This window comes from Callithrix jacchus, chromosome 10 (assembly GCF_049354715.1).
Source record: "Callithrix jacchus isolate 240 chromosome 10, calJac240_pri, whole genome shotgun sequence".
Taxonomy (NCBI): domain Eukaryota; kingdom Metazoa; phylum Chordata; class Mammalia; order Primates; family Cebidae; genus Callithrix; species Callithrix jacchus.
In genome coordinates this window covers 76355526-76369201 of record NC_133511.1, presented here as the reverse complement: position 1 = coordinate 76369201, position 13676 = coordinate 76355526, and the positions used below count along the sequence as shown (strand labels likewise).

Here is a 13676-nt window from a genome sequence, read left to right as displayed (position 1 = left end):
TTGCCTATATTTTCTTTTCTTTGTCACAAAATGTATCTTTTATTTAGTCTTTATGAAATGTACCTCTCTTAATACTTCTTCCCTAATATATTTTCTCATCCCTAAAAGATAAGTTAATTTTACTCTGATTTTGCACGGGAGTCATATTGTGCTTTATACCATGGGCACATAGATGTTTAATAATGCTTTTTAAAGCAACACAAAGCAAAGTAGAAAGCTTAATGACAGAGAATATCATTATTTCAGCTCAGTTTTCACATTGCAGGGTAAAGCAGCTGACTGATGAGGAGGAGTGTTGTATCTGTATGGATGGGCGAGCTGACCTCATCCTGCCTTGTGCTCACAGCTTTTGTCAGAAGTGTATTGATAAATGGTAAGTTAACTACTGCCTTCATGGAATAGGCCAAGGTCAATGGGATAGTGTACATGAATAAACTTTGAAAAGTGCAAAAATACTGTAGTTAAGTATGAGAGTAATTTTTATTCTTTAGTACTTTGAATTTTATGGCATGACTTCTACTGGTTAAAAATATTTTTATTTTTACACCTAACATTTATTATATGTGGGGGTGTAGCTTAATTTTTGACACTTTTCTTTTGCTGTATGAAAATTTGTACCTGACTTGAGACTAAAATCAAACATTTCCCTTTTTCCTCCTTTTTTCTCCTCATTTCACCATTTATTCTGTATGTGTGCTTAGAAGGAATAAATCCTTGAATACTCGACCTAATCAGCTAGTTAAATTCATTATTTTACAAAATAAGATGTGAGCATCTAGGATAATTTATAAAATACATAAAATAAATTACATGTATTTAATGTATAATTTGTTTAAACATATATCTACCCCTATAAAAACTATCACCACAATCAAGATAGTGAACATCTCCATAACTCCTAAAAGTTATGCCCCATTTTAAAGCCTTCTTTCCACTTCTTTCCCCCAGTCCCCAGGCAACCAGTAATCGCTATAAAATAATCTGGATTTTCCAAAATTTTTATAAATGGAATCATAATATGTGCTTTTTTGGTCTGGCTTCTTTCATTCAATATAATTATCTTGAGATTTGTCCATGTTGTAGTATATATCAATAGTTCATGCCTTTTTATTGCTGAGTAATGTCTATTAAGTGGCTACCATAGCTTGTTTATCCATTCACCTTTTGAGGGAAATTAGATTGTTTTCCATGTTAAAGCTACTAGATACATTCATGGACAAGTCATTTTTATGGATGTATTTTGGTTTTTTCCTTGGGTGAATACCTGCAAGTGGAACGGCTACATCATACGGTAGGTGTATGTTTCACTTTAAAAAAAAAACTGCCAGCTATTTTCCAAAGCAGTCGTGCCATTTTGCATTCCCACTAGCAGCATATGAGAGTTCTAGTTGCTTTAAGTCCTTGGCCAGTATTTGGTATGGTTTAATTTCAGACATTTTAATAGGTGTGTAGTAATATCTCATTGTTGTTTTAATTTGCATTTTCCTCCTAACTGAAGATGTTGAGCACCTTTTCATATGCCAGTTTACCATCTGTGCGTCTTCTCTGGTGAAGAGTACATCCAAATCTTTGCGCATTTCTTTATTGGATTTTTTTCCCATATTATTGCATTTTGAAAGTTCTTTGTATCCTGGATATATGTCCTTTATTAGATACGTGGTTTGCAAATATTTTCTCCCACTCTGTGGCTTGTCTTTTCATTCTCTGAAGGATGTCTTTCAGGGAGTAGAAGATGTTAATTTTGTTGTCCAATTTATCAGTCTGTGATTTGTAGATAGTGATTTTAGTGTCATATCTTTTCTTAGGTTTCTTTTCCTAACCAAAGATCACAAAGGTTTTTTTTCTGTCTTCCAAAGTTTTATAATTTTTTAGTTTTACAATCTATTTTGAGTTAATTTTTTATATGGTATGAGTTACGGAATCAAATTTCTTTTTTTTAAATTTCTTTGTTTTTTGCATTTGGCTGTCCAGTTGCTCCAGCACAATTTGCTGAAAGGCTATCTTCACTAAATTGCCTCTGCACCTTTGTTGAAAATGTGGGCCTATTTCTAGACTGTTCTGTTTTGTTGACCTGTTTCACTAGTTTACACCAATACTACCTTGATTAGTGTAGCTTTATAATAAGTCTTAAAATCAGGATGTGTTAATTTTTCTACTTTGTTCTTTTTCAAAGTTGTTTTGTCTGTTCTAGGTCTTTTGCATTCCAATATGAATTTTAGAATCAGCTGATCAATTTCTGCCAAAAAGCAGAATTGATTGGGATTGCATTGAATAAATACATCAATTTAGGGAGAGTGAATTTCTTACTAGTGAGTCTTTCTATCCACATACACAGTATATTTCTCCATTTATTTAGGTCTTTAATTTCTCTCACCAATTTTTATAGTTTCCAGTGTTGCATATCTTTGATATTTATCCCCAGGTATTTCATATTTTTAAGATGCTTTAAATGGTATTTAAAATTTTCAATTTGTGATTGATACTAGTGTACGGAAATACAGTAGACTTTTGAATATCAACCTGTATCCTGCACCCTTATTAAATTCATGTATCAGTTCTGGTAGTATTTTTGTAGATTCCATAGGATCTTCTTGAACGTCCGAATATCATTTTTCAAAGTGTTTTTCTGATTTAGAATTCTAAACTTTATTTTTTCTTTCAGTATGTTAATGATGTTGCTTCATACTCGCTTGCATTGTTTCTAATGAGAACTCTGTCATCCTTTTTTCCTCTGTAGGTAATGTGCCATTTTTTCCCCCTCTGTTTTTAAGGTTTTTTTCTTTTCACTGGTTTTGAGCACTTTGATTATGAGGTGCCTTACAATAGTTTTTTTCGTGTTTCTTGTGCTTGAGGTTCACTGAGCTTCTTGGATTAGATTTATAATGTCATAAAGTTTGGAGATTTTTTGGCAATTTTTTTTTTCAGATTTTTTTTTTCTATCTTCTCTCCCCTCTGCTGTGATTCCAATTACCGTATATTAGCCCACTTGAAGTTGTACCACAGCTCACTGGTGCTATTTTTCTTCTTTTTTTTTCTCTCTCTCTCTCTTTTGAGTTTCTCTGGGTTTCATTTTGGATAAACTACTGGGTTTCATTTGGATAGTTACTATTGGGTTTCATTTGGATAGATACTCTTTTCATATTTACCGGTCTTTTTTTTCTTCGCTGTCTAACTTGCCGTTAATTCCATCTAGTGTATTTTTTTTTCTGCGGTACTTGTGATTTTTTTTTTTATTACTGTACTTTAGGTTCTAGGGTACATGTGCAGATCATGCAGGATTATTGCATAGGTACATACATGGCAAGGTGGTTTGCCGCCTCCATCCCTCATCACCTATATCTGTCATTTCTCCCCTTGTTATCCCTCCCTGACCTCTCCCCCCTCCCACTCACTGTTTCTCCCTTAGTCCCCTCCACAGCAGATCCCAGTGTGTGATGCTTCCCTCCCTGTGTTCATGTGTTCTCATTGTTCAACATCTGTCTATCAGCGAGAACATGCAGTATTTGGTTTTCTATTCCTGTGTCAGTTTGCTGAGAATGATGGTTTCCAGATTCATCCGTGTCCCTGCAAAGAACATGAACTCATCTTTTTTTATGGCTGTTTAGTATTCCGTGGTGTATATGTGCCACATTTTCTTTGTCCAGTCTATCATTGATGGGCATTTGGGTTGGTTCCAGGTCTTTGCTATTGTAAACAGTGCCTCAATGAACACACGTGTGCATGTGTCAGTGTATTTTTTTTAACCTCAGATAATTTTTTATTTCTAGAAGTTTGATTGAGTTTTTATTATCTTCCATGTCTCTTCTTAATATCTTTGATCATTCCTCTAGTTTTTTTAACTATATAGAATATGGTTACAATAACTTTCCATTTTATCTGTTAATCCTAATATCTCTTAGTTCTGGGTGGTTGTGATTGTGATTGATTTTTCTCTTCATTATAGGTTATATATTTCTGCTGCTTCTTTGTATGTCTGGTAGGTCTCAGTTGGATGCCAGACTTTGTGAATTTTACCTTTTTGGATATTGGATATTTTTGTATTGCTATAAATATTCTTGAGCTTTTTTCTGGAATATAATTAAGTGACTTGGAAACAGTTTGATTCTTTTGGATCTTACTTTTGTGATTTTTTAGGCAGGACCACAGCAGTATTTAGAACTAATTATGTCCCACTAATAGCAAGACCCTTAAGAGAACTCTTACTAATGCCCAAAGAGTGATGAGCCTTTCCAGTCTGGCTGGTGGAACAAGCAGTATCCCAGGCCCACTGAGCTTTAGGGTACTATCCCTTCAAAGCCCTTTGACTGATTGCTCAGCCTCAGGTAGTGTCCTCACATGCACACTCTGATCAGCACTCTGCTGAGTATTCTGGCAGGGATGCTTCTGTAGACCTCTGGAATTTTCCCTCTGTGCAGCTTTCCATTACTCTGCCCTGTAAACTCTAGCTGCTTGGTCCCCTGAGATTCTCAGCTCTGTCTGTTCAGCTCAAGAAGTTTGCCATGTTCCATCAAGGTTCCTCCTTCTTGATCAGGGGATAGAAACTCTCAAGGCTCTAAGCTGGGGCAAGTATAGATCTCATCTTCTTTGCCTCCCATGTCCCAGGGATCACTTGTCCTTCGTTGCCTGATGGCCAGTGAGACTGTATTTGAAAAATTATATGAAACCATTGTTTTAGTAATTTTAAGTGGAAAGATAAATCTAGCCTCGGTTGGAAGCAGAAGCTGACTATTTTTAAATTGTGATGTTTTGTGCACAGAAGATCACACATCTAATTATCTTTTAAAATATCTCTAAGGAGCCAGAAATCAACCTAAATAATATATGCCAACTCTAGCTTTCACATTTAGTTTTTGGAACAAAGTTCTAAAAATTTTTGCCTGAAAGCCAAAAGCAGTTGATATAAATAATTACTTTGGTCCCAGATTTCACAGAGATTAAAAGAAAAACATCCCTGCATGATATGTCTCTGGTTCAAATATGGTATTTTTTAAATTTCCAAAATAATGTTTGATAAGAAAAAAAATCCTTTTGGAAAACATAATCTTATTTAAGTGATCATATTTGAGTTCTTTCCCTGTCAGAAAAAGTATTATGCATGTAAAGTTTATCTTTTATTTTAAACTTTGTATGCTCCATTTTTATACAAATCATCCTGTTGCCTATGAGCCATAAGAATTTTTGTCAGACTTTTAAGCAGGCAACAGATAATATTGTTGAAAGTCATGTATATATTACTTAGCAAAATAGTAATATCCTTTCCTATTGTCATATTCCCTTTCTACTGCCAAGAAGTTATTTCTAGAGTAATGGCTTCCATTTAAATAATCACAAATGTAAGCATTTATACTTGACACTTTGACCAAATCTTCCAGGGTGAGAGGGAGATTCCTCTTAGAACTCACAAGGAGTTTTGATTTTAAAGGAAAACTTTACCTGTTTAGGTATAGGGATGTGAACTGCTGCATCGTTTATAGCAACAAAAGAGAAAAAAATGAAATGTCCTGTGGGAGACTAAACAACTTATGGCATAGCTATACAATGTATGTTAAAAAGAATGGTCTATAAGATACTGACAAGTAGAGCAGTGATGTGTGTGTGTACCTGTACGTGTACACACATGCACATGCATCTGTGTATACATAAGCTTAATCAAGTTCAGTCTATCTCTAGAGGAATATAAGAAACTGGTAACTGTGGTTGCCCCTGGGAAAGAGAATTGAAAATTGAGATGGGAAGGAGAGATTTATTTTTCACTGTATACTTTTGTGCTATTTCCTTTTTAAAAGACATGTACATGTATTACTTTTAAAAATCCTGTTTTTAAAAAAGGAAAAAGAAAACAAACTATTCTTGTTTTGACTTCTCTACTAGGAGTGATCGACACAGGAATTGCCCTATTTGTCGCCTGCAGATGACTGGAGCAAATGAATCTTGGGTGGTATCAGATGCACCCACTGAAGATGATATGGCTAACTATATTCTTAACATGGCTGACGAGGCAGGCCAGCCCCACAGGCCATGACCTTGGAGTGAAGGTCTTCTGTTGCTATTGTAGGCTACAAATATTTGATCATGGGGGAAGAACGCAAGGTTGTGGCACAGACACAGAAAAATCCATTTTCCCCACCCTTTTATTTTTGCTATTCTGATCATTTGTCCCACTTTAAAAGATAAACCTCCCATGTCTTCCATTTATGGTAAACTAAAATTTGCTACTGTTTTAGACTATATTTTCCTATTATTTATCTGTTCAAATTTGTATTACAATTAATTGCTCCTGAATTATTTGCCAAAGGTAACAGCAGCACTTCCAGAGGCTTCTGAAACACTACTGTTTTGTGGGGCAGGAGTATTCTGGAATCTTTTTAGTTAGCTATAAAATAAACCTCAAATATTAAAAAGTTGTAGCTATCTGAGAGAGGAAATTTTAAGTGACTGAAAATGTAGAATACATCAAAGTGCATGTTACTACTTAAAACTAGTGTTTCTGCTGGAATCTAAGGAGTATATATGCCCCCTTGTGGTTAATTATTGCTCCTTTAATTTTTACTTGAAATGATCCACAATTATTTCATAACTTTAGCAGTGTGTTTTGGAATTACTGTACTTAAAGATTTTTTTGTTTGTTTGTTTTTGCCATACTGTATAATTTGGGTGAGGCCTATAAAGTTGGGTGTGACTTTCCCTTGCAAATGGATATTTCTCCTGGGGAATTTTCTTGGCTGTTCTGGAAATGCTTTCCCACAGCTGCATAACTGTTCTAAATGGCTTTGATAATGCTCACACATCTTGGAGTTTCAGAAGGTAACTTTTCTGCATCACAGATACCAAATTTTGTATTTCTAAATGATTATAAGTCATTTAATATTGGTTTATGGTGCTTTTTTCCCCCTTAACTTGAAAACATCTTTCTGAGATTTCAGGGTCCTCAAATTTGATAGATTAAGAGACAAGAGGCCAGCATGGTGGCTCACACCTGTATTCAGAGCACTTTGGGAGGCCAAGGTGGGTGCATCACTTGAGGTTAGTAGTTTCAGACCAGCCTGGCCAACATGGTGAGACCCTGTCTCTACTAAGATACAAAAACTAGCTGGGCCTGGTGGCAAGCACCTGTGATCTCAGGTATTCAGTAGGCTGAGGCAGGAGAATTGCTTGAACCTGGGAGGTGGAGGTTGTAATGAGCCAAGATTGTGCCACTGCACTCCAGCCCGGGAGGCAGAGCGAGACTCCTTGTCAAAAAAAAAAAAAAAAAAAAGGACAAGAAAATAGAGTGATGCTTTTTTACCATATATACATAAAGTACATCTGAAAATTAGAAGATAATTTGGCATTCTTGCTGTTTCACTGTACTTCCATTGAAATATTCTTTCCATTAAAATAGTCTAAAAGAATATAGTAATAATGGAATTGTGATCTTCAGTCACAACCATTTTTTTTTGCTTATCAACTAAATTTCTAACATTAATATTTTGGCATGTAATAAAACAAGGGCCTGCCTTCTTTAAAATTTAACATCCCATGTAACTTTTCTGACTTCTTCATAAGTTGCAAATATTACTATTTTCCTAAACCAGGGTCCACAATTTAAGTTGCCACTGATTGATGACAGAATTTTTGGATAATAGGATTTTAATAGGCAAGCAAATAAAATTAAATCAATTTCAAGGAAAAACATCTGGTATTTCAAGGTAGCTTGAAATTTCAAATTCCAAGGTAGCTTGATCTTGCCCCAGAAAATGCTGAAGACTAATCCATTGACATTCATAATGGGACAGCTAAATACCAAATAGCTAACTACTCCCTATGGAGGTTTATGCAAGCAGAGCACCAGGGGTTCCATCATATCAACCTAGCAATGCACTTGGTGGTTGTGTGACCTTGAGAAAGTCTCTTACTGTTGTTTGTAGGTTCCTACTTTATTTGTGGTTTTCCCACTATGTCAGCAGCAAAAACTTTTTTTTCAAGGAAAATCTTACAGAACCCTTAAACACACATGCATACACACACATCCTACCCCCCTATATAAAAGTCATATTTTATTATAAATTTTCTTATTTATTGTATAAACTTTATATACTATAAATATGATTAAGTCAACCAATAAAAACACATTAATGCATTGGTAATAGCCAGTATGTCTGAATTTAGTGAGTACCACACTTGTATAATGGGAGTTGTTTTTTAAAAAAATTTTTTTTAATTCAAGTCAAATTTGCAGAACCCTGTATCTCCTCCATAGATTCTTAGTATTCCATGGAACATATTTTGAAAACCTTGGGATAGATGATCCATGATCCACTGGGATCTTTTCCAGCTCAAAGATTTTAAATTGTCCTTTTGGATTAGACTTGCTGAGTTTAATTCAGATTGCCTCCTGAATGTTTCTGAAATGTGAACAAAGTTACCTTACAGAGTTTTGCATCTTTCCAGGGATAGCCAATGATTTTATCCCCCAGAATCTTTCACCTTTCAAGGAAATGAGACCAGTGACTCAACAGGGCCCAAACCTTTTTATTTTACAATATGAGCTCCAAGACACTTACTGATCTACTGTGAATATAAAATATTAGCCTTATCAAATATCAAATAAATGAATACAGCTCTTTGTTCACTCTACTAAACTGGGTGATAATTCTTTAGATGTGACTGTTAGGTAGGTTCTACTGTAATAACATCGTAAAAGTTGTAAATTTGTTTGATGGATGAAATGTACACTTTTTGTATTCTGTACAGCTCTGTCTTTTTTAAATATGAAGTACTTAAATGTACTTAGTATAAATGTACTTACTATAATAGGAAATATAATGTGTGCCTTCTAGGATTTGTGAAGTGGTTTCATGAGCTCTAAGGAATTTGTTTTGTAAGTTATAAAGTTTTCCCTATCCTAACTCAGTAACAGAGGGTTTACTCCGATTATGTATAGAACCTTAGTTTGAGAAAATGAATTTGACTATGTACTGAATTTAGAGGTTGAGAATAATAGTATCTGTGTTATTCTTAGGACCACTGATAAATTATGCAATAAATAATCATTCGCAAGTAATTTTAGCTAATCAAAGAGATTCTTTTCTTATGTAATTTCACATTATAATATACCAAATGATTATATTCCTTAGAGGACTATTTTATATTGTGCTCTTGGGGTTTGTGATGTTTGTGTGCCGTTTTAAAATTCATTTCAAATTGTACTCGATTTCCTTATGTCTAATACATATCTGGGAGAAAGGCTGCTTGAAAATACCTTTTGATTCAGTGATTTTCAACATTGGGAGGTTGAGTTTATTAAAAGATAGTCTGAATCATTTGCATTTTTAACTGTTAGTGTCTTAAGCTTACTTTGTCTATCCAGGAATAAGAAAACTACTTGGAGATGGCCAGACAGAGTGGCTGACGCCTATTACAGGCTTTGAGAGGCCGAGGCAGGCAGATCACGAGGTCAGGAGTTTGAGAACAGCTTGGCCAACATGGTGAAACCCCATGTCTACTAAAAATACAAAAATTAGCCTGGTGTGGTAGTGCATGTCTGTAATCCTAGCTACTTGGAGGCCAAGGCAGGAGAATCTCTTGAACACAGGAGGTGGAAGTTGCAGTGAGCTGAGGTTGCAGTGAGCTGCAATTGCACCACTGCGCTCCAGCCTCGGGGACAGAGCAAGACTCCGTCTCAGGCAAAAAAAAACTACTTGGAATTAGGGAATTCAGCAGGTCGCTCACATTTATGCTGGGCAACACAATGACAGTATCATATAAACATAAGCAGCTGACAATAGACTCATTTTTTGTTATATCTTTTTACCCTGCTGCAGTGGTTCTCAACCTTTTTGGCACCAGGGACTGTTTTCATGGAGGACCATTTTTCCACAGATCTGGGGTGGTGTGGGCATAGTTTCAGGATGAAACTGTTCCACCTCGGATCATCAACCATTAGTTAGAGTCTCATAATGTGCAGGCACCCTAGATCCCTTGTATGCACAGTTCACAAGAGAGTTCACGTTCCTTGAGAAAGTAATACTGCCACTGATCTGACAGGAGGTGGAGCTTAGGCTGTAATGCTCACTCGCCCACCACTCAACTCCCGCTGTGCGGCCCAGTCCCTAACAAGTGGCAGATGGTACTGTCCACAGCCCAGGGGTTGTGGACCCCTACCCCAACAGACAGTAAAAATAAGAAAATGCTCAACCCTATTGTAGTTTGTTTACCTTGCAAAATCATTCCAAAATATAAGAATGTAATTTGAGAAACACTGTAGAATCTTAGTGCTGAAAAGTGCAAAGACATAAGAATGAATGACAGTTGATAGTTAATTTGCTGATACCGTACTGTGGAGAAATTCACATTTTACTGAAAAGATATAAAAGCCTTTGCAGAGATAGGTTTTGATAATCTTGCAGTTGTTTATAGTCTAAAATTTCCAAGGAAGTATGTGTATCTGGTTAGTATTCCTTTTATTGGAATTAGTTATACTTGTTCTTTATAATGGTCATAGTTCAGTCATAGAATATTTGGATATATCACCTTCAGTCTTGTCTGAAACCCAGGAAATGAAGACTATTGTTTCACCAACACTCAGAAGAGAAAGCAAGAGAGATGTGCCTTCAGCTCTTTTCTAATCCAAGAGGCCATGATAAATATCAACCCAGGAGTTGTGATTTGTTTTCATGAGGCAAAGAGAAATGATGTCGATCGTTTCAACAATACAATTTGAAGTAACACGTAAAGTGAACTTGAGCCCTTAAGGGTAAGGGATAACATGCTTCAAAACATGTTCCTTTAGAAATCTGAGGCAATATACAATTAATTGCCATTTATTCCAATTGCAAACACAAAGGAAAGTAGGGATTTGTCCCAAATAGGCCAATTAAGTATAACAATGTAATAAAAGCACAAAGTGCTATAGAAAAGATGTCTGAAAAGCTTACAGGACAGGTAAACTCCAATAGGTGTTAGCTGGACAGACTAAAATAATATCCTGGGAAGAGGAAATGAACATGCATAGCTTTGCTCATGAACTATAATGGTAGAAAGAGAAAATGATAGCGAAGATGTATCTTCTGGGTCTAGTGAGCTTCAGTTTGAAAATTTTGTTTTCCTAGCGAATGTCATTCATGTCTGAGTCTTAGTAAAAGATAAGCTAGCTGTTATTATTGATAGCTTTTCATGGTGCCCAATCTTAGAGTAAAAAAATCTTCTAACATTTGCTTTAAATATGATTATCTTGAAATAGTTTTAAATTATTGAGCCACAGTCCTAACAGATTTTATTTAACAAATTAAAAAAAGATACCTGATACAGATAAAATGACAGTGAGAAACTACACAGTACTTCCTATGTTAGGGCAAATGTTTACAAATGGGAGCTTTTCAAAAATAATCCCTAAGATAACAATGGATTTTTATTCAATATCATAATTTAGCTTCAAGATAGCATATATATTTGCCTAGTAAAAATACTGCATTTATAGTTCCATATGCTGAGTTCACAAGACGAGATAATCTAAAGTCAAATAAGTTCACAGGCAGAAATAGGGTTCTTCTAACTATAATGATGCAAAAAAGGCCTCCTGTAGTCTGAATTTGACTGCAGAAATAGGTTATAGTTGAGCAGCCTCTTGAGTACTAAGAGCACATGTCCTTAAAATGTTGCCAAAAGAAATTCACTTAATTATTCAAAATGTATTTATTGAGCACCTGCTACATACCAGGCACTAGTAACACAGAATAAGAATATATTGGTAAAGTTTAATTCAGATTGGTCTTTAAAAATGCTTTCTACCTGACCCCTGGGACCACTGTATCTTCTAAAGTCATCATAGTAGGTAAGGGGAAAATTTTGCCTTAAAAAAAAAATGTACCAGGTTACATTGATGAAAAAACACACACACAACTAACATTTGTGAGGTCTAATGGAATAGTGGGGAAAGGACAGGATTTGGAATAAGGAAACCCAGTTGTAGGCCTATTATTACTTATTAGCTATGCAACCTTAAGTAAATTTCACTTCTCCCACCTCTTAATAGGTGAAGTGATAATTGGCCTGCAGTCATAGAGTATTAGAGCCAAAAGGAACAGAGATCATCTTTCTAGTCCTGTAATTTTCGAAGTTCTTCATTCAAATGAAAATATTACATAAGCAGTTGCAGTGTAAAACTAATGAACGCAGAGTCCCTTTGACAGCCCCTGAGTGTCACTCCCTATCTCCCTGACTCTAAAGTATTCATGAGGGGATTCACAGAACACCCTGAAAGCCACTCATCTAGTCCAAACCCTCACTTTGTAGGTGAAGAAACCAAGACTCCGAATAGGAGTGGCTGTTTTAATGAGTACATTTGGCTTCCAACTAGAAAGCGGGGAGGAGGGCTAAATAAAACGGTTTAAGAACTTCACTAAAAACACAAATTGTCAAGAAGGAAGTCTTCCATTTGAACTCCCTCAAAGTAGCCCCTTTATGAAATGGAGCTTTGAAATTGATTGTGTTTAAGGCGGCCAGCCATCCAGAGGCTGAAATGAACAACTATCATCAATTAGCCTACTTGGGCCAATGGAGAAAAATATGGCAGAAAACCACACAGACCTCATGTCACTTGGCATCTGACCATGGAAAATCCTGGCCCCAACAGTTCAAGCACTGGACTGGCAGTTTCAAGAGAAATACTTGAAAAATCAGGAACAAGTATAGACAAGTCCCCAGCTCCCAGATCCCCAAAGGAGAAGTCGCCATTGTGTTACTCAGAAATACTAACAAAAGTGAGCATGTTAATTCTTAAAGTGAGCAGTACAACCAAAATCATCAGTTTGAAATTTCTTCAGATGCATCCTCTTCAAAGAGGAAAGTCCTAGTTTGGAATCTTGACCACTATTAGCCACAGCAGACTTGAAATTAAACCAAAAAGTTAAAATGCATGTCAAATGCTGGAACTATTTGGTCAAGGCGGTGATCTCTTCTGATTTCATGGCATCAGACAGGTAGCTGAGCTCATTGCATAAGGTCTCATATCGGAATGCCATCCGGATCTGAGCAACATTTGTCTTTCGAATATCATTTCCTTCAGGTCCTTCTTTATAATAATTTTGTCCCAGAAACTTTTGCTTTTCCTGTGGACCAAGAGAAATACAAATGAAATTATTATATACTTTTGATTCACTTTCTATAGCCACATGGGCAGATTTGACATCAGTCACAGCAAATCAGACTAGTCTCCCTGAAGCTGATCTTCAGTCAGGACATCTTATCCCCACAGGACTCATAAAATTCCTCCTGGCCTCCGTGTCCTCAAGGATGTCGCCCTGACAACCTCAGTCATCCTTAGACAACCCTTTGTTCCTGGCTGTGCTTTCCTTGATCAGAGAGGAAAGACAAGGTCTGCAACATCTGCTGGGGATGGGGAAGGAGGTAAATATTAATTAAGAAGTCCCTCCGGAGAGCTGACAAGGACAGTTTTTCTGGGGAGAGCCAATCCAAGGAACCATACTGCACATGAAAAGAATCTTAAGCCCGGTCAGGGAGTCCAGATGGCCAAATAGACACAACTCCAGCACACAACACCCAGCGAGAGAGATGCAGAAGTCGAGAGATCTCCTAGCTCCAAGGAACCAGGTGCATTTTGACAGGTCTGGTCAGTGAGCAAAGCCCAGGCAGGGCAGACCAACCAAGGCGGGGAGGGGTGCCACTTCACCCAGAAA

At 36.4% G+C, this 13676-nt stretch overlaps 2 protein-coding genes across 14 annotated transcripts in view; one reads left to right on the top strand and one right to left on the bottom strand.

Moving 5' to 3' along the window:
- RNF141 (ring finger protein 141) overlaps positions 1 to 9043 on the top strand; it is a 31710-nt gene extending 22667 nt beyond the window's left edge. The window contains exons 5-6 of the mRNA XM_002755044.7: positions 266 to 373; positions 5872 to 9043. Coding sequence (XP_002755090.1) covers positions 266 to 373; positions 5872 to 6022 — 259 coding nt within the window. The 3' untranslated portion in view covers positions 6023 to 9043. The remainder of the gene's footprint in view (positions 1 to 265; positions 374 to 5871) is intronic.
- A 2178-nt stretch (positions 9044 to 11221) lies between these two features.
- AMPD3 (adenosine monophosphate deaminase 3) overlaps positions 11222 to 13676 on the bottom strand; it is a 60474-nt gene continuing 58019 nt past the window's right edge. For all 13 annotated transcript variants that reach the window (XM_035265752.3, XM_009007656.6, XM_078340485.1 and 10 more), the window contains one exon: positions 11222 to 13088. In XM_035265752.3, the coding sequence (XP_035121643.1) occupies positions 12912 to 13088 (177 nt within the window). In that variant the 3' untranslated portion in view covers positions 11222 to 12911. The remainder of the gene's footprint in view (positions 13089 to 13676) is intronic.